Source organism: Centroberyx gerrardi, chromosome 15, assembly GCF_048128805.1.
Source record: "Centroberyx gerrardi isolate f3 chromosome 15, fCenGer3.hap1.cur.20231027, whole genome shotgun sequence".
Lineage (NCBI taxonomy): Eukaryota > Metazoa > Chordata > Actinopteri > Beryciformes > Berycidae > Centroberyx > Centroberyx gerrardi.
In genome coordinates, this window is record NC_136011.1 from 10,709,498 (window position 1) to 10,733,050 (window position 23,553).

A 23,553-nucleotide genomic window follows, 5' to 3' on the forward strand; every position below is an offset into this window, starting at 1 on the left:
TGTTTGCTGTTTTATTTGGGGTATGTTATTGATTTTTATGCATTTTGCTCCCCCAGTGGTACGGCTTGAGTGTCACAGAACAACAAGCCAACATAAATGGCTCTTCTGAAACACAGCAGACATGCCCACGGCAATGTGAAGGTACACAGAAAACTATCACAGCGACTTGGCTCGGCCCTATGTGGTCGCTCTTTTATGTTAAAGCAGCAAGTAGAGAGAGTGGAACATTTAAGTAATCCATTCCAAATCAAAGGACAAGTATTTTTATTTATTTTTCCCCACTTTTTTTTTTAAAGGTTGAATAATTTATCTCAAAATGCATTGGTACATTCTTCTCAGAACTCGTTTCTGTGTGTTATGCATTCATGTTCCTTCTCCAGCAATAGCAAAAGGGATTTGGGGCTTTCCTTAATTGGTTGTTTTGTGCCCTTTTGTCTTGGTCTTTTGTGAACAATGGGACACTGGTGATGTAAATATAATTTTGGAGAGCTATGTGGCTCTTTCCTGTGGCTAAGAGTTGTCAGCACACAATTAACAGTTGGCGTAACATTGTATACTGTACTGCTGAGTGGCTCCCCAGGGAGCCAGCTGCCAGTGGCTGTAGACATTAGGCTATGCCTGTGTTTTACAGCACTTTACACTGACTGTGAAAATCAAGGAACAACAACTACACCAATCACAGCCCTGCTGGGGCATTGTGGGTGAGTGCCATAAGGAGACTACCCACAGACTTATCTTTATCCATGTTAATACAGCATTTATTGTTGACTTCCATTAGGCTATGTTCCTCTCTGTTAAACTCCATTTGGCTCCTTGCCTTGACTTGCTGTAATCTTACTGACCTGTAATCTTAGGTCATTGGTTATCAAACAGCACCCTGTTTCTGGGTTGATCTCAGAAATAAAAAAAAAACGGCCTCTGCACTGAAATAAATACGATGGAACAAAAAGTCTGTCAACTTCTACACTTCAAAATACTGAAATCCGTATGCATACACATACTCTCTGTTGATCCCTTGCAGTCGGAGCAAGTCAGATTCTTCCCCATTATCCCTCCGCACCGCAGCACCCTCCTTCATTTTGTACAGTCTTCTTATTGATGAGAAACACAGGATTCTGGTCATTTGGCTGGAGTTGGAGAATAGACCACCATTGTGCACAATGTCCATTATGTTGGTCACCTATGGCCCAGAAGCCTGCTTCAAAGAGAGAGGGCCTCATCTAATAGGCTACAAGGGACACACTTTTTCTTTGTTGCTTTGAAGCTCCTCTTTTGATCAGCTCTTTTATCCTGTCTCCCCCCCTCTTATTGGCTCACGAAAATGGCAAATGAATCAACTCTGAGCAGAGATGTGATTTGTCAGCCTGCGGAGATGCGACAGACCTACTGTATGTTTGAAAAGTCTGGAACACATTTTAGGCTCCCTCACACACCCTTAAACACACACACACCATTAAACATACACACATACACACACTTTGAATGATGAGTGATCTCCGTATGGGTTGCCTGTCTCCTGGAGGCAGTGAGGAAGATATGATGGTAGCGCTGCTACAGCTAGTAACAGAAATAAACCCAAGCGAGGTACTGACAAAAACGGTCTTTCAGACTCAGATATGACACTTGGATTTAAAGTCCTTAGAAGTCCTCGTCTGTCCCTAGCCTTTGGATTTTAAATGTCGTAGTACACTTACGTCATGTTAGTATCTTTCAAATTTTTACCTCTTCCCTTTCTCTCTTCTTTAAGTTCACTCAAAAATCACAGAGGAATCCCAGGATACGATGCAATATGATGCAATATGATGCAATATCATGCGATACGTTGCGATACCTTAAGTTACCTTACGTTATGTTACCTTACATTGCCTTACGATACAATATGATAGGATACGATACAATATGGTATACTAAAATACGATACGATACATTAAGTTATGCTACCTTACGCTATGTTACCTTATGTTATGTTACATTAAGTTATGCTACCTTACGTTATGTTACCTTATGTTACCTTACGATACAATATAATAGGATGCGATACGATACAGTATAATACAATACGATATGGTACGGTACAGTACGATACGATGCGATGCAATACGATACTAAGGCCAGCACAGAGAATAGTGTCCATCACGCAAAGCATCACATTCACATGTTAACAATATTTACAGTTAAATTATCAGTCTAACCAGTCTATTAATGCACAGGGAAAGGCCAGTACAGAAAAGGAAATACACAACATATTCAGCAGCAGGTATAATGTATGAGAGTGGGGAGCATGGGACGATAGTAATATGTTGTTGCTAAGATTTTCATCCTGGCTTTCTGTGGTTATATCTCTATCAGTCCTAACCTACACTGCTAACACACACGTGATACCTGCAGATCTACTGAACTGTATTTGCACTGATCACACTGCTCTTTCACTGACCTTTCAAATGATAGACAGCTGCTCTGCCAGCGCTTCTCTTTTTCATTGCAGTCTAGACGAGCGCTTCGATCATATTGACCATTCCAATCCATGATCTCCTGTGGAAAACCTTGAGCTGAACGGGAGAGGCATCGCATCACAACTGCAGATCCGTCGGCGGGGTTGAGCGGCGTCCTCGGAGACACGCAAACGCTCACGCCTTTCCTCATAAACGTGCTGCTCCTACAAGTTTCTCAGGGCTACAGCAGCTGTGGCGTGTCCCATTTTAATGCAGCGCGGGGGTTAGCCACCTCACCTAAGGTCAAATTTGCCTGGAAGACCGTCCGTCTGTGCCTTGATGTTTTAACCGCGATAGGTATCGAAGAAAGCAGAAGCAGGCAGCTTCCCGCAGTAGGCCCACTAACAGCACAGGGAGGGCCTAAAGATTATGTAAAGTAATTCACTAAGTGATGAGAGAGGAGCAGGCCACCGCTGACAGCAGGTTTAGCAGGTATGTAGGTCACACAGGGGGAGGCCTCTTTTGCATTTTCCCCTTCCATGTCTATTTTTGTGTTGTCTCCCTCTCTGTTCTTCACTTAATCAGTTATTCACTTACTCCTTTCATCTCAGTGCTCTCACTCTTGTTTTTTTTTTTCTTTTTGTCTTCTGACAGACCACTGTGACTCAGTGTTTGAGTTTGGACAAAGTGGGGAATAGAGGAAGACTAAAAAGATAGATCAAGAGTGAGAGAGAGTGCCAATGGAGACACATTTTTTACTGGCCCCGTTATCCCTCTCATCCCTGTGTCTTACCAAAGCTTTGCCAATGGTCATTTTTCCCTTCATATTTTGCAACTTGTGAACTGTGCCCTCTCTTTTTCTCTCGCTATCTCTCTCTCCCTGTCTACCCTCTAATCATCGTCACTTTCTCTGTGTCGTGGCTTAACCCCAGAGCAGATGGTGTCCTGTTCTCTTTTCAGTCATTCAGACTACTTTGTGTTTTCTCATCTTGTCAAGCATGTCCCAGGCCTGTGTAATGAGCTTGGGCCTTTTCAGTCGGTGTAGAGGACCCCGGCCCAGCTCGGTGCCGCCCCTACCGCAGCCGCCGCTGCAAGGTTACCCAAACCCGCAGGGGAGCACAATGCCACTTAGTGTCCGCAACCCCTCGCTCTTTTCTTCCGGAGAAGAAAGGCGGAATATTGATGAAGGTTCTTGGCTTTTCACAAGGCAAGCGGTGGAGAGGGGTGGTCGCAGCGTTTACTGAGCAGGCTTGTTTTCGTCTCCATGGCCCGCAGGTCACAGCTCAGTGCTCTTTAATTGGCTTAGATTGTGAGACAGTGTACCATCTCACAGCAATGAAAACTCCGGCTGCTATCAAATGCTGCCCCCCCCCCCCACACTCCTCTCACAAAACCCTTTTTTCCCCATTTTGAGTGTGGCAGCTCATACAGCTAAGCCATTTCCACAGCCCCGCACTACAAACTTTAACATTAACATATGAAAATGGGCTGCTTTCCACATTTACCAGCTCATTAGTTCTTTTGGTCAGGCACTTGTTGAGGTCCTCCCGCTCTTGTTTTGCTTGAGCAGAGAGATGTCTGTAATTATCTGTGTAGTATGAATATCAGGCCCAAGGCTATTAGTCCATGCAAAGTTCAATGAGGGGCTCTTTGATACTTGTTTAATATACATGGCCCACATGAAGATCAGGCTTAAGACCACCCAGTTTGCATTCTAAAATGAATTCCGCTCTCGTCCGCTGAAAGGAGCGGAGCTTCTCTATAGATACTGGTACTGACCCTGACATTGTTTTCTTATCTTATTCTCTCAAGATGAAGTGCTATTGAGCAAGCAGCGCCCCCAGCCCAAGCCCCCCCCAGCCCCTCCAGCCCCCGACTGATTCATAAAAGCAGCACGAACCAAAGACCTTTACCAGATATTTGATCAACTCAAGCAAGAATAAATAGTTTATGCAATCATTTAAAGAGATTTTAAGCAGCGTGAGTCATTTGATGTTTTCAAATTGTGATGCGTTTACTGCGGACATAATTTAGTGGGTCGATTCTGAGCCCCCACTGAGCAACTAATGCCAAGTGAAAGCAGGGTGTCTGGGCTTTAACTAACTCAAGTAACCCTAGACAGAGAGGTTGAGATAGATCTGGTCCATTGTTGGAGTGGGAGCAGCTGGACACCTGTGTGAGCTGGCTGGGATCAAAGCCTCGGGACCTGTGGCTCAGACACAGCAGAGCCGGGGATGTTCAGACCAGCCCACCAGGCCACGGTTTGGGGATCAAATGAGCAGAAGAAATTCTCCTGGGGTACTGACACTGTAGGGCACAGACACTTCCTCTCTTTCCACACTTCTACACCTCTATCGATTTTTATTCCACCACTCCTCTAGAAAGAGAAGTAGAATAAAAGGCAGAGAGACGTCCTGGTGCTGAGGGGTGGCCGTGGGACAAAAGGATCCTCCTGTTCTGCCCAAGGCTCCTGTCTGGAACATTAAGCAGAGACAGTTCCCATGCTGCTGTGCGGGTGACCCACAGAGACTGCCTCCCCTATGGGCTGGCTATGCGCTGGACTGACAAGAACATTTAAGGCGTCTGGAAGCACAACTGCTGCAGATGACGACAAATGCTGCCTTTAGTCAGGAGGGAAGATGAGAACAGCTGTAGTAGAAAAGCCACAGCCGATCGAATGCGTCTCACTTACAGTATGCCATAACAAAATCTGACCCTGCCATCGTTTTCCATTTCAAGTACAGTGTTTTTCTAACCTGGTTCAATATTGTGGCGCAGTATGTTAATGCTGACCAACAAAACGCTAACTACCTCTTGTCTAATAAATGAATAGAAGGTGGGGGATGTAATTTTCTGCTTGTCTGCATATGAGGAAGACTTATGCCCAACTCTCTTCCTTCCTCCCTCTTCTCTTACGTGTGCAGATGTGGGCACACACAAACAAACACACACACACACACACACACACACAGAAAAACACATGCATATTCGCGCACTCCCCCCTGAGTTACTGATGGGTTTTGTCTCCAGGATGTTTTCACTGAACTTCTGAAAGGCTGAGGTGACTAGAGAATACTGCCTACACAAAGAGCCCATCACTGGCTTCCAACAGCACAAAAAATAAAAACAGCGAAACTTTAATTTAGGAAAGTTTAGCAAATGTATTAAAAGTTTATCATCTCCTGCTTAATTCTGTTCACTCGCAAAGAAATCTTTACTGAAATATCATAACCACAGATAAGGAAAAGATTAAAACACAGATTTGCAGTTATAATATGTGGAAAAAATGTAGATCAGCTACTAATTTTTCAGATTCATTACCAGTATGGTTAATTATCCTTGCTGAGTGTAATATTGCAATGCATGTTTTAGTGTAAGCCAGGGGAACTCAAATCTTTTATGGTGAGAATCCCTAAATATTTTCCACCAAAATGACAAATGTATAACTTCTCTCACTGCGCTAACTGGTACATTACATGCCAAAATGAAGGGTGATCCCCCGAGACACCGTCAAGGTCCCCTGGGGGTCCTTGGGCCCGACTTTGAGAACAACTGGCGTAAGCTGTCTAGATTCCTGCTGAGGGAGTCAATTCGGTCTACTGTTTTTCTCCTCTTTTCCTTATCAGCTCTCTGTGGACTCTGCCTCTCCTTCGCCAGAACCTTGACAGAGGCCCGTTTTTCTCTCTCCCCCCATCTTGTTTATGTGTTTGTACCCACCACACTCACACCCTCCCCTAAATGATAGCCCTTCTACTGTCAGCACACAGGAGTCAAATTAGAGAGGGAGACAGCCCAACGCTGCCGTTCCCTGGGAGCTGCAGGCAGGCAGGCAGGCAGGCAGGCAGGCAGGGGCCACAATCAATTGAAATTCTGAGCTTTTTGCTTTGTTTTGATCAGTGCTGGATATTAGGAGAAGAGGATGCTACCCTAGCGCCCAGACCGTGATGTTATTACCTGAGAGAGATGGAATGGGGCAGAGAGAAAGAAAAGGGCGAGAGAGCGAGAGAGTGAGACAGAGATGGAGAGAGAGAGAGAGATGGAGAGAGAGAAAGGAGCATCTGGAATGAGGCCAGTGCTTCAATGAGCTCCTGCTGCTACACAGGGGCATGCCATACTAGCTCATTTAAAAGGCAGACATGAAGGAGGCTCTGTTCCAATACAAGCCACAACATTAGGCACATTCCACATGTCCTACTATCAGCTTTAATGTCCATGACATGGTTATGTGGAAGCATGTTAATGCATGACATGTAATTCCATGTGCATGCATGATATATAATGGCATGAAACACGGCATAATCCCGCTTTTGGTACATACGCTGTACAATGTGTACATGTGCCCTGTCAATTTATTCCATGACACAAAACAAAGATTTGAATCTGGTGGCAAATCTGCTCCTTTGATTAATGTATAATAATGCGGAAGACATCAACTGGTGTTGCACATGTTATTTTCTCCCCCTGGTTGGTTCCATGTCTGAGCGCAAGACAAGACGATGGTGAAATAGAGCGGTTGCTTCATCTTGCCCCGCCTGTCGGTGCTGCCTGGGCCCTGGTGGTGTCGCACAGAGAGACCCCATTCCAAAAGGCTGCAGCAGATGAAAACAGTTTGGTGTTGGAGACGAATTGTAATGCATGTCCGCACCCAAACCTGCACCCCACAGTTTGAGCTTGCTATAGGAGTCAAGGCGGTATGTAATGATTGAGCTGTCTTACCCAACTCCCTGCAAGTGGGCAGGTACAGTATATCCAAAGCTGCCGCTACAACCGTGGCATAAAATGACTTAGTCTTTCAGCACGGACTTGTTGCTATACATATACAGAACATGGAAACCATTTTGGATTATACACTTTCTTCCATCACTCCTAAGGAGTTGTATTTGTTTACATCATCACTGGACCGCCTGGGGAGACTGGTTATTTTTATGGTGTGCTTTGTTTGGAAGATTATTGTTGTGAAGGGGGAAGCGGCGAGGTTTGCTCAGGGAGTGAGGAAGAAGGAGTTGTGTGACTACAGAGGTAAAAGGGAGGATAGAAGGGGAGGAGGATCGGGGGTGGGGGGGTCTCATGCTGCCTTAGACCGACGGCAGTCTGTAATTAATTTTGCATGCATCTCTCTCCCTTCTCGCATTTGTTTTGTTCCTTTTTGAAGTATTAGTCTTTAGGAAGGCATTGAATTTCCAGGCATGAGAAACTTTGATGCTCTTAAGTACCATTCGCAGCTTGACATAAATGAAAATGTGAGGCTAGGAGTATGAATTTGCTTTTGATTTCCTGGACCGGCTTAGGGGATGTTCTACATTGTTGTTGTTGTTCTTGTGGTTTGTTTTTGTTTTTGAACTGACAGTAATTTGATGAAAACTACCAAGAGTACTATGCTGATAATACCCAGTCTCTTCTCAACATTCAGCTCTTTTACCTTAAGCAAAGAACCAGAGAAAAATGTGAAAAAAAGAACAGAATATTCTTGCACAAATGAATAATCATTACAGCTTCCAATACCTACACCTTTTATCAATCCTCATGACTCCCACCAGCATCTGCCTGCAAGTATTGACATTCAAGATGAGTAACATCTAAATCTATATATGTTTCACATTACAGATATCTCTGAGACTGAGACTGGCACCAGCAATGGAGGTAAGTTAAGATCATGTTTTTCCTCATTAACTATCCAATCTAGACATTGTGACGCATCAGTAGAGGCCAAAGGCTCAAGAAATGCATCTAAAATCCTGCTGCTGAACAGAAAATCCTCCACTCCACATTCCTTCCACCAACTTGCTTTCTGCTTCTGCTGCATACCGGTGGATATTTCTGTCGACGTACCTGCCTACATTTATAAAACAACACATCAGTGCTATGATCATTTGTCAAATGCCCTTGAATTTCAGTGGTATGCGGCTCCAGCCAGCGTCAGCCCAGAGTACCAAGATCTCTGCTGTAATGCTGATTCCTGTTGAGATACACAACACTATTATTAGATACGGAGACACTTTCAGTAAATCCTGGCTTCCAATCTTCCTTGTTAGCTTACATCCTAACTATAAACAGACTCTCAACTCGATTCACAAGATTGGCAGGGAAGAGAGATTGTAAATTGATACTTGTCTGCAACTGATGAGGGGCAACAGCCCTCAGTTTGGATTTCCCCAAAATCTTCCCACAGCATCACATACTGTAGAGCGCTTGATTGTCATCTGCTCTCCTCATATTCTCTCCTGTCTTCTCTTCTCACTCCTTTCTCTTGTGTAGCGGAGATGAAAGATCAGGTCGAGAGCTCACAAGAATCTGATTCAATTCCAACTGACAGCATCCAGTCCAAAGGTAAGGGGGGCATCGGGGGCATTCACACTCGCTCGCTGGCGCACACTCGTCCACACACATCTCTGTTTATCAGCAGATTCTTATTAGTGGCCACAGCTGCCGAATTAAAATTCACTCCAGCTAGAGAATCCTCAGAGTGGGCTGAGATCCGCTGGTATTCAGTTTCACCCTCCCTGTCTCCCTCTTCCCAAACCCCCATCCACTCCTCCCCGTCTGTCTCCATCTCCCTCTCTCTGTAGGGGCAGGCGGCAGGCAGGCAGTTTGTGCGTGCTCCTCCAGGGCCAAATGCATTTGTAAATCCTCTCTTCCCGTCTCAGGTGCGCAGCAATGACCCTGATATTTTGGTATAAACGTGTCAGCATGTCTTTGGAGATTGAGTGTGATGAATTACCCACAAACTCAACAATCAGACATTTAATAAATCAAGTGTGCAACGCATATTATTTTAACGTGCTGGCGACACAGACTGCAGGGGCAATAATCATGCCGATAAATCATATTTGATAAGGATACCACAATGTTGTTATTTTCAGGTCTCCATCGAGACTTGGGCTAATATGATGGCACGTAATTTGAATGTAGGCATCTGTAGAGAGTGCTATGTCTCTGTTTGTTCTGCGTGTGGCTCTATAGAGTTGTTGGGCCAAAGAGTGGGATTCGGATTTGTGCAGTTTCCAGGTAGAAAAAATTCATTAAGCAACTGTTGTGAACAGATTGTCGGGGTTGAATAAATAGGACAGGCTAGCAGCACATGAAACAACTTGGCAGATACAAACGGGTTGGTGTAGAAAAGAAGAGAGCTTAAACAATGCCAGACAAAGTGCCAGAGAAGGAAAAGCACGTTGTCGAACAACTGTGCGGATCAGGGTGGCACGGTGCATAAGGGAGCTTGTTGTTGTTTGTTTAGGCTCTTCGCCCCATTCGGGGCATGAGGCATCTACAATAGCTCTCCACCTCGTTCTGTCTTTGGCAGCGTGTTTAGCTTCGCCCCTGGAAATCTTAATCTTTGGCGGCTCGGCCTGCACCATGTGATTTTAGGTCAGCCAGGTTTCTTTCTGCCAGGTCGTGTTCATTTACGTACAACTGTAGGGCTGTGGTCAGAACTCATTCTAAGGATGTGTCCAAGCCATCTTAAGCAATGCCACTTGATTTCATGGATTACTTTTCTGTAGAGTTCTACATCTGTGATCTTGTTTGACCAGAATATGCGGCAGATCTTGAGGCAACCACTGTGTAAAGCCTTGATCTTGTTCATCTCCCCTTTAGTGACTCACCAGCACATTAGGACAGATTTGACCAGCGTGTTGTATGGTCGTATCTTGGTCCTGAGGCTATACTTGTTCGACTTGCAGATGTTGTGGAGTTGCTCATTATAGGCACCACGCACTTTCCCCAGTCTTCACTTGATGTCTTTTTATGCTCCATTATCTTGACTGAACAGGCTTCCCAAGTACACAAAGTCCTCAATAACTTCAAGCGGTTCAGCATTTATGGTGATTGGTGCAGAGGAGGTGGCATTAATGCACATCACTTGGGCTTTGGTGGTGCTTCTGTTGAGGCCTGTTTGTTGTGCGTATTTGTTAAGTCGTTCAGTCTTCTCTTGCAGATGTTGCATTCAGGATAAGGCAGCTAGGTCATCAGCAGAGTCTAGATCTTCAAGTTGGGGAAAAAGGGGTCCATTGGATGCCTCTGTGTTTGTCTGGCACATGCTCCAGTCGATTTTAATCAGGAAGAGGAAGGGGGATGGAATGCTGCCTTGTCTTACACCAAACATTACAAGGAACCACTCAGAGAGCGTGTTGTTGAGGATGATGCTGCACTCAAAACGCTCACAGAACTTCCCTTTTAATGTGATCATCATGGGAGGGACTCCATAAGACAGTAAGATCTTCCATAGGGTGTGCGCTGTCGAACGCCTCCTTGAAGTGGATGTAGTTACTGTAGAGAGGTACATTCCAGGAAAAAATAATTAAGCAACTGTTGTGAACAGATTGTCAGGGTTGAATAAATAGGACAGGCTAGCAGCACATGAAACAACTTGGCAGATACAAACGGGTTGGTGTAGAAAAGAATGGAGCTTAAACAATGCCAGACAAAGTGCCAGAGAAGGAAAAGCATGTTGTCGAACAACAGTGCGGATCAGGATTGTTGTATAAGGGAACTGGGTGGCACATGCTGTACAGTAAGAACCAACCACATTACAGTAAGAGAGCAAGATGACGACGGGCAATCACAATCACTGCTGCTTTTTTTTCTTAGTGAAAGCGCCCAGTGATCTCTTAGTTTCACCGTCATCTATCCTAGTGAAAATCAGAGTGATATTTGATGAGCAGCAATATACACACTTGAAATTCAACGCTTATGAGGTGAGCACACAGCATTAAATGTCAACAGGGTACAGGAGTGGGGGCGTAATAATTTAGCCTCTCAAACCTCTCTAAATCTGCATTGTCACTCAACCACACTTGTTTCCCCATCCAGAAACGGTTGAGAAGAAAGAATGACCGGCTGAGGGAAGGACAATCAACCTCATCTGACAGCCAGCAAACTGTGTGAAGGCCAACCGCACCGGTATCAGACTAGCCTGTGGTAGTATGGGCTCTGACACTGGCCCAGGAGAACCAGTTATTCACAAGATACTCACATTCCCAAGTTTATTTAACCTTTTTTTTTTGCCTCTTTGTTATAAAAATTTGTCATGAAACTTCTCATCCCTCAAGTATGTACGTATGTATGTGTATGTATGTATGTATAAAACCTTTACTATAGGACTTGAACATATCAACCAGAAAAAGATGAGCCATACCTCACTGTGTGTTAGAGTCATACACCATATTGCCAGCTGCGTGAGATGAGATAAACCAGATTCAAGTCTTATTTATTTGATCTATACCCGCTGTGAAAGCATGGCGAAGCTGTCAGAGGACAACAGCCACAGCTCCCAGACGCTGACACTACAGGCTGGGTGATGCTTAACATCAACCATCCTTTATTTTTTTTCCCTAAGAACGTTACCACTCACACCCAGACGTGACAGTCACGATGACATTCGGCAGTGGGACACCTGACAACACACTGCATTTGTAAGCCTCTTTGGAGTGCAACACACTGACACCTGCCATGTCCTCTCACACATTGCTGCAGCGCTAGCTCCATTGTTTAGTCAAATCAGCCGATACCTTGACACCGACACAGACCGAGGTCTCTGAGGCGGCGATGTGCCACTCCCCGGCCTTTCATCTGCGAACATTGCCGATCGCGTCTGATCTCCACAGCCGCCGTAACCGCAGCTTAACTCGTTTTGCCGGGAAACCGCTCGTCAACACCCACGCAGACTTTAGAGGATGTGAGTGTCTTTATGAAATCGATTAGCTCTTTTGGTTCTTTTTCTTTGTTGTTTCCAGTGCATGCCTGAATTGCTTTGAACTTCACCAACATGAACAGGAATTACAGTCCTCTCGCTTTCGCTTGTCTCTTTGCCAGATTGTCTATAATTGTATCAGAAGAATCTGCCTTATTTCATATCAGACGTCACAATCATGAAGGAGGTGGTCCAAGTGCAAATTCTAGGTTGTGTATCGCTTGCAGATGATTTGTAATTTTAAGTACATCCTGTAATGGCTAATACCTGTTGTTGATAATTATTGGGTTTTGGGTTGATTTATTAGCAAAAATGGTTTGGATTTCTTTCAAATGTTGTTATGATTCATGAATTCTTTTCAGTGGTGCCATACTAAAGATCAAATGAATTACAGTTCTATGAAATGATGCCTTCATACTTAGATGTTTGCTTTGCTAAACTATAACGGAACCGACTAATAAAGTTTAAGGTGGAAGCCATGTCTCAGCTTTTCATGTACCTTGTCATGCATCTTGTTTTTACTTGTGCCACTGTAGCAGCTGTTACAGATTTTGATTGCAGCTGATACAGTGAATTTCCCCGCACTTTAATCCCTTGTAACAGAGTGATGAGACATTTGGGTCTGGATAGACAGAAACAATTAGACCGTCCTGTGATCTGTGGCAAGTTGCTCCTCTGGCCCTCGGGCTCTCTTCTGTTTCAAATGAGAGGGGATATCTGTCAGGCCAGGGCTGCCTCTAACCCCAAAGCCCTAAACTCCCTCTGAGAAACTCACTAATGGTTACAAACCGCACAGGGAGGCCACAGAGTTGATTATCAAAGCCTCAGCAGCTCTGCAAAGCAGTACCCCTCTCTATCAGCACATCATGTTTTTCAGGCACATCAATAAGTTGTTAAGTCTCACCATGACTTGAGAATACAGGTCAATTTGCAAAGCATACAAGAATTACAGTTCAAGTCAAAATATTTACTTATGTTCATAACTTATGTTTAAGTCATCACATGTCAAAACTACAGCCGTCATCCATCAGTCATTCAGTTTGAAAGGGAAAATTGTCTCTAATTTGATGAAATGAAGGCTTCAAAAAGCCTGTCATGGGGTGAATCTATGAGTAAACAACATTCCACCGCTTTTGATTTAGGCCTTTAATTCACAACACAAATACAGGTAACGTCAATGTGAACAACTGAATACGATCCGTCTGCAGTTAAGTGTTTTTCTGTCACTATTTCCCCGAGATCACTGCAGTCTTAAAATGTGTATGCAGCCAAGATAAAGACCTTCCTCAATATGCTCCTGCTCATCCCGACGCAGCACACTGTGATTTATCTGTCCTGCTCCACGTGTTAAAGAGAACACAGGCGAAATAGCGGCATGGTTCATTTATTCCTAAGCACGTGTGATACTTTTTCCACCACAGAAGCTTTTATCAAATACAGGAGGGTGGCGGTTAGACATTACACTGTCAAGAGGGATGTCTGCTATACTGGGTTAAAAGGAACTTCTAGCCAAAAAAACAGCTTAGTTTTTGATCACTAAATGCAGATTCATGTTCAATTACATTTTCAACATTCAGCCGTCGCTACCGGACGACATAATAGTGGGAGGCATCAACAACAGGTTTCTCATCTGTTGGTGTGAAAAGCCGGTGAAAAACAAGTTTCACATCGCTTTAACAGCTACCGTGTTTATGTTCCATTAACTTGTCACATGCCAAGCGGATGTCAGGGATGATTGTCCCCGGAACCGTGACGGTTTAAATTTTAATGACTTCATTTAAATGTTGCATGTCAAAGCCGAGGGTTCCCTGAACTTGAGCGGTAGGTAGTGTCAGGGGAAACAGCCTCATCCCACAGGCTCACTGCTAATGCACGGGCTCCTTGGCATACAAAACACCGCACCGCTAGAATAACAAACCCCCTCCTATTCCACAAAACTAGCCTGCCATCCCTACTTTCCACTTAAATCGTGTTGAATTTTTCGGGCTTATATGAAGGTTGTAGGGTTGAAACTGTTCCCTCGCATCCTTCGCTGCACAACAGCATTGCACAATATATCACAGCTGCACTGCATCTACACATAAAATAATACCTTAAACACTCCATAATGGGGAATTCATTTATATGTATGCATTACTTGAAAGCAGTGTTGATTGGCCTGCGTAGCAACCTTGCCATGTTTTCTTTCAGCTGCTACCCGTGTTCCTCTCTGACAGTTGCTACAGTACCAAGGGGGTGCGGGCTGATGTGATATGATGTTCTCTGTACAACCCATTTTCCAGATGAAAGCTCCATGGACCTCTTCTTGTATCAACATGAATTACCGTGCTCTCTCTTTCCCTCTATTCTCCTGCCGCTAACTCCACCCAGTGTCTTCTCCCTCCCGCCGCCCCACGGTGACCCAGTGCCACATTGGCTGTTAAGACAACACAAACAAATTGGAGAAATTAATTCCAGCTCCAAAGCTTTAAATCCCAGTGCTAGATAAGCTGTTTTTATCTGAAATACACTGTTTGTCCTTCATGAAAATTCATCGCCCCCACAAGAGGCAAAGGCAGCACTATAGGTGAACTAAGCTGAGATAAACACTCTAATTGGGATGAAAATTTACGGCATTCATTATGGATGCCTGTCTTCAAAGGCAGGGTAAGCCATTGAAATGTTGAAAGGAAATTGACTTGCAGCATTGCGAGTTTGCTTTGAACAAGTGAGAACACATCGATAAAATTCTACCGGCACAAGACATTTATGCAGGAAACATTTGTTGTCTAAGTAAAAAAGCCCATTTGTTTCATGCTGATGGCCCCTGATGACAAAGGAAAAAGGAGAAGATGAAATCAACAAATTCTGTCTTTCTGTTGTTGCTTTAATTATCAACTTGATAATGTGTTCACTCAGGTGTTATTGTGCCAGTCAATCTTCTCCTCATTGCCAATTCTCACCACTGCTTATAGTACAGATAAGGCCATTGCACTGACTGAGACAGGAGTGTCTTTGACATTTAAAGTAATCTATTCTGAGTCAGAGGCCTAGTTGATTTCCTGCATTTTTTTTTTTTTTTAGCTTTTTAAATATTGAGCAGCAATTTAGGGTCAAGGAGACCAGAAATCACTTCTCTGCTGATTTTCCCCATCAACTTTTTCAGCTAAAAACAACTCGGTGATACTTAACAGCATCCAGAAAGCTCAACTAAATTCATCTCACTGCCATTTTCAAAATAAGAGGAAAAATAAATAGCTTGTTTCAACGTAAAATATGAAACACCTACGGTAATTCAAAGGGTTATGAAACTGAAGTGTGTGCAGTGGCTGTGTACCAGCACAGTTATTATCCTGCTCTCTGGGTTGGATTCCTCACAGCATAACAGCCAAGACTGGTAAGAGCAGCCAGCACCAACATAAGGTCCTGTATTCAATTTAATTGGAAACCCATCAAGAATATCTGTAGATAAACCACAGCTAAATTGGCATCATTACCTCAGAATTGTCCTCATTATGCAATAGGTCAAAGCTTTTATCTTGGCAAACACAAACTTCCATTTGAACTACATCTAAATGCTCAGTAATGAGTCTGTTCCAATATGCCTTTTTGGGAGAAATAAATTGAAACAAGACATTTAAATGATGACTGCTCTTTTAAGGAACACTAATAAACTGAGCGCAATTGAGAAAGTAATGAAGAGTCAATGTGTTGCTCCCCTTATTAGCGACTTTTCCTTCAGAAGTCATTAAAATTCGTACATGTTGTTTTTCAAACAGGCCAAAAAAAAAAAAGTCCAGAAAGCCTAATGAAAGAAAATGAAAAGCAATGGCTCTAAAATTCTCAGCAATTAAATTGGACATTAATAAATGCATTAGCCTTACTACTAGAGTAAAACCTTACACTAGATGCAACTTTGTGAGCAGCATGATTATGCTAATGCACGCAGGCTCCTTAAAGCAGAATGTCACCTGGGTCTCGGCTTGCTGGGATTCTTTGGAGGGAAACAGCGGCGCAGTCAAAGATCAAGAACTTCAAGGCAAGCCTGCTGATGAGGAGACATAAAACAATATGACCAACAAAACAGCGGAAAACCTTGAGCAAATCTGATGCGCTGTCAGCCCGTTCTTTTGACTGACTTCAGTTGTGAGGTGCAGAGCAGCGATGGGGATATGGGGAAAATAAAACCCTTGTTTTTGCACACAAACCTCTTGATTTCAGTGCCAACACCTAGCCATAACCTTAACCTATTCCTCATTACCCAAATCCAGGTCTTACCTTAAAGGGGGCTGCAACTCGATTTAACAATTAACATATGTTATTTTACCTCTCTGAGTAGAACTTTGTCCTGAAGGTAGAAAATGGATAACCAGGTCTTTAATCTGTGATGTCCTGCTAGTGTTCAGTCTGGAGCTGCTGCACTTACAACACAAGGAAGAATGACTTTGTGGACTATTATTTTTTCCTCTTTTCTAATTCCTTCTCTACGGAGCTGTGCATCAGTGAGAAGCCACATTAGGGTAGTGGTGCACGACTGCCAAATTTCTGGATTAAACCAGGGGAGGGCAATCATACCAACCAAAGACTGCAGCAGGTGACTTCACTGATTAGACCCTCCCTCTCTGGTTGAAGGTGTGTTAATCAGCACACCTGGTGATCACCTGGTGCAGTCTCTGGTTCAAATGAAAAACTGCATTCTCTTGACCCTCCATGGTACTTAATTGGACACCTCTGGATTAAACTATAGGAAGCTACATTTGAAACTGCTGTGTATCCACCATCCAACTCTTTGGTTAATCCCGGTCCTCAGGACTCAGAGCCATGCTGGTTTTCATTCTAGCCATTTAATCAGGGACTGATCACTTGGGATGCCAGGGGAATGCAATTAACTAGCTGGTAGGACTGAAAACCAGCAGCACTGTGGGGCCTGGGGACCAGGGTTAAGAGCCACTGGCCTAAAGCTATTTCACACAAATTAATGGTAAAGTATGGTATCGCTCTGGACCAATTAACTATTTTATGTACACATAAAAAAAAATCATTGTTCAGGAAAGAGGAAACAACAGATACCAAGAGCCGACTCTGGACTCGACTGTTCAGTTTCACCTTCCCAAGTCAGTGGCTGACAGCCGAACCTGACTCTCAAGCTGGTTGGAGTTTAGGAATCAAGTCTTTTGGGGTCGACCTTCCAGCAATACATTAGGAGTGAGACAATGATCTGCTCTCTTGTCCCTGAACATCAGAGACGCCTGATTCTCTCAAATTTTGTTGTCGGCAAATTGCACAGTTTCTTGCTCCTCATTTGTCAAGCTAATAATTACAGAGTCTCCATCTGCATGAAGAAATTTACAAAATCAAGTTGTGGTGCAAACATACATTTTTAATGTGTGGAATCAAGATATTCATAGGTATGACCAACACTGGGGTAATGTGGCTTTATTTTAGGTGCACTCTCCACTTATTGTGTGGAAAATAGCATAGCATGCTAATTTGGCCATTTCTGAGGTATAGCGTATGCTCTAGTCTATACAGGGCAAACTCATGTGAGTGTAGTGACATATTTCAAACATTTTTACCCTAAATTCAAGTTAACCACTAAAATAAAAAAAAACCTAGCTAGCTTGCATTAGCGGCTCTGGTCAGCATGGCATATTGATGCCTGACCTGAAAATCTTATGGGTTTCCACACGATCTCTGGCGATTCACTTTTACTTTTTGCTGTCAGATCTGTATAGTGAAACCTTAGAAAGAGGTAGACCTGCCAGGACCTGAAGGGTAAGCATGCCATAACTGCAGGCCTTGCTCATCTAAATAAATGAGACTGTTGATATCATTCCAACAACATTGTATTCCATAGGAATGGTAAATCTCTTGTCCTGGCTGTAAGACTCCCAGAACCGGCCCAAAGGCCCCAGACCTGAAAGAGATTGACCAACAAGATAATATCACAAAGCTTTCTCTCACAGTTGTGGATCCGTTCCTGTCATCTTAAAACAGAATGCCTACTACTAGAAGAAATACAATATGCCTGTTTCACATCCTGGACACTCTCCTTTCTCACAGTCTCACTAGTTTTGGCCATCTATGCAGTTGTGTGCATGTCAGAGTATGTGCTGACAGAACAGTAAAACAAAGGAAAATATAGAGTGAAGATAAATCTAGGGATACAAGACTAGTTGTTTCAGTTGTCTGTGTTGACATGCATGGTCAAATATGTGTTGCAGCACATAAAATTATTTTCTGTGTCCTTGGTTTCAGCTTTTTTGATGCACACAAGTCAATACCAAAAGCATCAATAGGAATTTTATGCTATCAAATTGGCAACCCTATATTCCATGGTGTTTCTCAAGTGCCACAAGTTGAAAATAAGTTTTTAATGGATCACAGACTCGCCAAACCTACAGAATGTGCCAGGAGCCTCCCGGAGTCGTCCCTATTTTTGATCAAATTAGATGGCAGCATTTGAAGAAATATCAGGCTACTTTTTATATTGCATGAATCTGTTGTGGAGTGGTTACTATGAAAAAGCAATGATGCACAAGTGTCAGCAGACTATCTCTCTCTTGTTGAAAGCATTTGTCCTAAAGAACGAAGATAGCCTCACCTAGTTTGACCCATGTGTATGTGTGTTTCGTAGGTTGATATTATGCATGAGGTAGCCTCATCACTTTCACTTTCTGTTTTGATTGTAACTTACAGGCATGTCAATGCAAACAGACTTGAATGGCACTCACTGACTTAACAACCCCAGGGGATCATGATACACATGGCAATTTTTTTGGGCAATACAGATAAACAAAACTCACACTCATCAACAAAATGAGCCACTGTCTTAAAATCTATTCAAGTGTTTCCTGGCAACAGCATCTTCCTGTGTGATTAAAGCAACTACACTAGGCAACTTCTTGGCCACTGTCGCCCATCACTGTTGCCAAAAAAAGTTGCCACTAACTTAAAAGTAACACTTGTGCTGAAACTCAACAGAGACTCTTGTGTGTGAGATAAAATCCATTGGTAGGTTTTGCTGATGGCTTGTTGGTTAATGACAATACTGCAAAGAATTACATTTAACTGATTATTTTCCCAAATAGTTTTATGACTTGGAGATCACGTCTTAGTGAGAAGACAGATAAGCTTGATTGCTTTTGGATTTCTCCCTTTGCCTGTCAGCACTGACAGGGCCTTGGGGTCCTCCAAAAATTATATCCAAGGACTGTTGCCGTAGCAACAGGCTCTAGTAAGTGCGCTCCTGCATGCATCCGGAGTAAGGTGAATGGAGTTTAGCCATTGAACATTTAAAGTGAATGGATCATCCCAACCACTGATTTAGCCTACTCGCTTTCCTGAGGAAAAGTAAGTAAGACAAACTCATGACCAGCTAATTTCAATGACAACTTCAATGAAAATATTTATAACATTAGGTAAAATAAAATGTGGACGTATGGTATTCACAGAGCAAGTTCTAATGTGACCATGGATTACAAACATTTCACATGATCCTGTTTACTAACTGTAGGCTGTTGGCGGGGCCGGATTAACCAACCACAGGGCCCCTGGGCACACATGTCCTATTTAAATGTTGAAATTTATTGAAAAGGTTTGACTGTCTGTACTTAGACCCCCCTGCCCCACCAGTATATAATTAGTGCTCTGCATCTTAGCTGGATGATAATCACAAAATGCACTGCTCATAAAGAAAAAGGAGACTTACAGGGAATTCTTCACACAAATATTGCAATTATTTCCTATCAGACATTGTTGGACAAAATGGACTACTTGGACAGCTTAACTCTATTCATATACATGTATTATTTTTTTATAGATTTTCTGAACTCAGCCACACAATTTCAAGTTGTTCACCGCTTTCATCCCGGTGCAGCTGGACCAGCTGGAGGCTTGGTGGCGTGTTTATGCTTCAAGGCTGTTAGACAACATTTAGGCCTATATCACACACACACACACACACACACACACACACACACACACCTACCTAAGAAGCATGTGACATCCAATTGCACATACATTTTTACTTATTTTACATCCATTCATCTTGAAAAGTTTTGTGCATTTTGGGCATTCAATCGGAACCAATCAGAACATGGCTTCGCTTCGCCATTCTAACCGATTATGACATCATTGGATGGAGCTGGACTGTGCTCTACCAATCAGAGCCTGTCTCAGCTGCACTGATGACATCACAATCAGAATTCTGACGTGTTTGGTCACAGCAGCCCAGAGCATAAAAGGCCCAGCTTGAGGTCTTGAGCTTCATACCTTACCACGGTAAGGTATCCCCTGGGTGATGGTAAAGCTAATGCTTGGACCGCAGCAAGAGGCTCTCTTTGGGAACCTTTTTACACAGTCCTCATTTCAGACTAGTTACGCTATCGGACGCTTGATGGGCGTGTTTGGAGACTTTCTCTTTATTTATTTATTTTTTTCTAGTTAATTTGAGGGGAGGTTAGGGTTAGAAGAGCTGGTGGTTGGTACAAAGAGACGCAAACCCGCCACTCACTCCAAACTATCAAAATTAAAAAAAAACATACAAAATACATACATACATAAAAAAAAAAAATTCTAGTTAATTTTGATAGTTTGGACCGGGTGGCGTGGCGGCTAGCGGTTCGTTGAAGAGCTGGTGGTTGGTACGAAGAGGCGCCGTTCGCGTCCCGCTGAAGCCAACCTGCCAGCCGCTCTAAAGGTGTGGTCTGGCAGTTAGCGATGGCAGTTTGTTGAAGAGGTGGTGGTTGGTACGAACAGACGCGGTTTGCCTCCCACTGAAGCTAGCCTGCCAGCCAGGAGCCTATAAAAGGTGGTCTGGCGGTCGCGATTGAGGGGAAGTTAGGGTTAGAAGAGCTGGTGGTTGGTACAAAGAGATGCAAACCCGCCACCCAGTCCAAACTATTAAAATTAACTAGAAAAAAAAAACAATTCTAGTTAATTTTGATAGCTTGGACCGGGTGGCGTGGCAGCTAGCGAACGCGGTTCATTGAAGAGCTGGTGGTTGGTACGAAGAGGCACCGTTCACGTCCCGCTGAAGCCAACCTGCCAGCCGCTCCAAAGGTGCGGTCTGGCAGTTAGCAATGGCGGTTCATTGAAGAGGTGGTGGATGGTATGAACAGACGCGGTTCGCCTTCCGCTGAAGCTAGCCTGCCAGCCAGGAGCCTACAGGTGGTGTGGTGGTCGCAATTGAGGGGAGGTTAGGGTTAGAAGAGCTGGTGGTTGATACAAAGAGATGCAAACCCACCACCCAGTCCAAACTATTAAAATTAACTAGAAAAAAAAAAAAATTCTAGTTAATTTTGATAGTTTGGACCGGGTGGCGTGGCGGCTAGCGAACGCGGTTAGTGATGGCGGTTCGTTGAAGAGGTGGTGGATGGTACAAACAGACACGGTTCGCCTCCCGCTGAAGCTAGCCTGCCAGCCAGGAGCCTACAACAGGTGGTCTGGCGGTCGCGATCGAGGGGAGGTTAGGGTTAGAAGAGCTGGTGGTTGGTACAAAGAGATGCAAACCCGCCACCCAGTTCAAACTATCAAAATTAACTAGAAAAAAAAAAAATTGAGTTAATTTTGATAGTTTGGACCGGGTGGCGTGGCATTGAGAATTGAACCTCGGCGTTTTTTTCGCTAGACACAGCCATCGGACGCAACACGAACGCAGCGCGAGCAGTGGAGCATCTTTCACTGCTGGTAAAAGAATCATTCCTTCGATGGCTACGCCTGACGCCCGATGGCTGTAGTGGAGCAGGGCCGTTATCTAATCTTATAGGGTTGTAGGCCCTTGTCAAAGTCCACAGTAAGAGCTTTACCAGGGTCTCCAGGGAATGCGGTGGGTGCCGCTGCTGCTGCTGCTGCAGCAGTACTTTTAAGCCAGGTGGTATTAGTCAGTAGTGGCAAGCAACAACACTGCTGCTGCTGCTGCTGCTGCTACTACTACAGCTGCTGTAGCAGTATAGGCCTAGCAGTGGTAGTTCCAGTAGTTCTCATTACAGATATCTGAAATATTTTTAAGTAGCATTTTGGCTAGTCATAATGTAATGAGAGATATTGTAAATTAGCATTTAAGATATCTCTCATTACATTATGACCAACTGAACTGCTAATTTAAGATATCTCTCATTACATTATGACTAGTCAAAATGCTAATTTAAGATATCTCTAATTACATTATCACTAGTCAAAATGCTAATTTAAGATATCTCTTATTACATTATGACTAGTCAAAATGCTAATTTAAGATATCTTTTATTACATTATGACTAGTCAAAATGCTAATTTAAGATATCTTTTATTACATTATGACTAGTCAAAATGCTAATTTAAGATATCTTTTATTACATGACTAGTCAAAATGCTAGAGGTGTCAAACACAAGGCAGAGTCCAGTTTGGGATGAGGTTGGGATATGATTGGCATGCTTGGTGATTGATGATATGTGATATGTGGTTTCGATAGTGAATGTCCCGTATCACAAACAAACTGAATGAGATTGAAAATTAGATCCGTTTTGTTTTGTATTGCCCACATTACCACGATTTAAGAATGAGACTGTTTAATAAAGTGGAGCCTTTCACACGAGATTAGTGACCTGGGAAATACATAGGTCGACCTTCAGTGTGAAAGAGTCCACCCAGGTAAGGTTATTCATTTAGTATTAGTTGAATATTAACTATTATTTTTTATTTGTCATATCTAGCTTTGTGTCTATGTGAGTCAAAAACATGCACAGGGCCGGCTCTAAACTGCTGGAGGCCCTAGGCAAAATTTTCTGTGGAGGCCCCATTTTGAGACGAATCCTACCCGCCATCAAGCAATAAAGGCTGAGTAAAAAATTTGTGTTTAAAGCACTGTATTTTTGTTACCTATTATAAGATATAGCACATGAATATCAAAATAAAATGTAATAAATACAAAGGTGAATGTGGGTCTCTCCTCTTGTGTAGACATGATCTTAAAATGAGGACCTTCACGACTGCAGTGGCTTTAGAACTGTTAACAGAAGAACGGTGATGTCACTTATCTTGACCAATACTGGCACTTCTTTGTCTGGCTCACTATTGCTGTCTGGGTCCTCTGTACTTGTGGCTTGTGGTTCTGCTGCCTCAGTTCTGCCTAAGAATTTCAACATTGTTCCTATGGAATGTAGCATATGTGTCAACATTAAAATATCAAAAAATAACATGGACATGAGAGTTAACATCCACTCTAAGGGGGTCGCACGCAGGATGAGAAGCGTCGCGCCGCGTAGCAGATAGGACAAGGCGCAGGTATACCACATAGGAAGCGTCACACAGAGAGCGCCAGCCTGTTGGTCTTGTTAGTTAAAATAATGCTGGTGAGCCAGTGGTGAGGGGCAGAGCAGGAATACCTAACCACTGGGTCATTAAATTGACTCGCTCCTTTCAGAATTCCCCGCCAGCAAACCACCTTCCTCTGTTCCATGGGTGTTATTAGA

The 23,553-nt window shown here is 43.4% G+C and overlaps 1 protein-coding gene across 2 annotated transcripts in view; it reads left to right on the plus strand.

The window, feature by feature from the left end:
* macrod2 (mono-ADP ribosylhydrolase 2) overlaps window positions 1–12,618 on the plus strand; it is a 399,869-nt gene extending 387,251 nt beyond the window's left edge. For both annotated transcript variants that reach the window (XM_071897955.2, XM_071897956.2), the window contains exons 16-18: window positions 8,037–8,072; window positions 8,688–8,759; window positions 11,241–12,618. In XM_071897955.2, coding sequence (XP_071754056.1) covers window positions 8,037–8,072; window positions 8,688–8,759; window positions 11,241–11,263 — 131 coding nt within the window. In that variant the 3' untranslated portion in view covers window positions 11,264–12,618. The remainder of the gene's footprint in view (window positions 1–8,036; window positions 8,073–8,687; window positions 8,760–11,240) is intronic.
* Window positions 12,619–23,553: the final 10,935 nt, after the last annotated feature.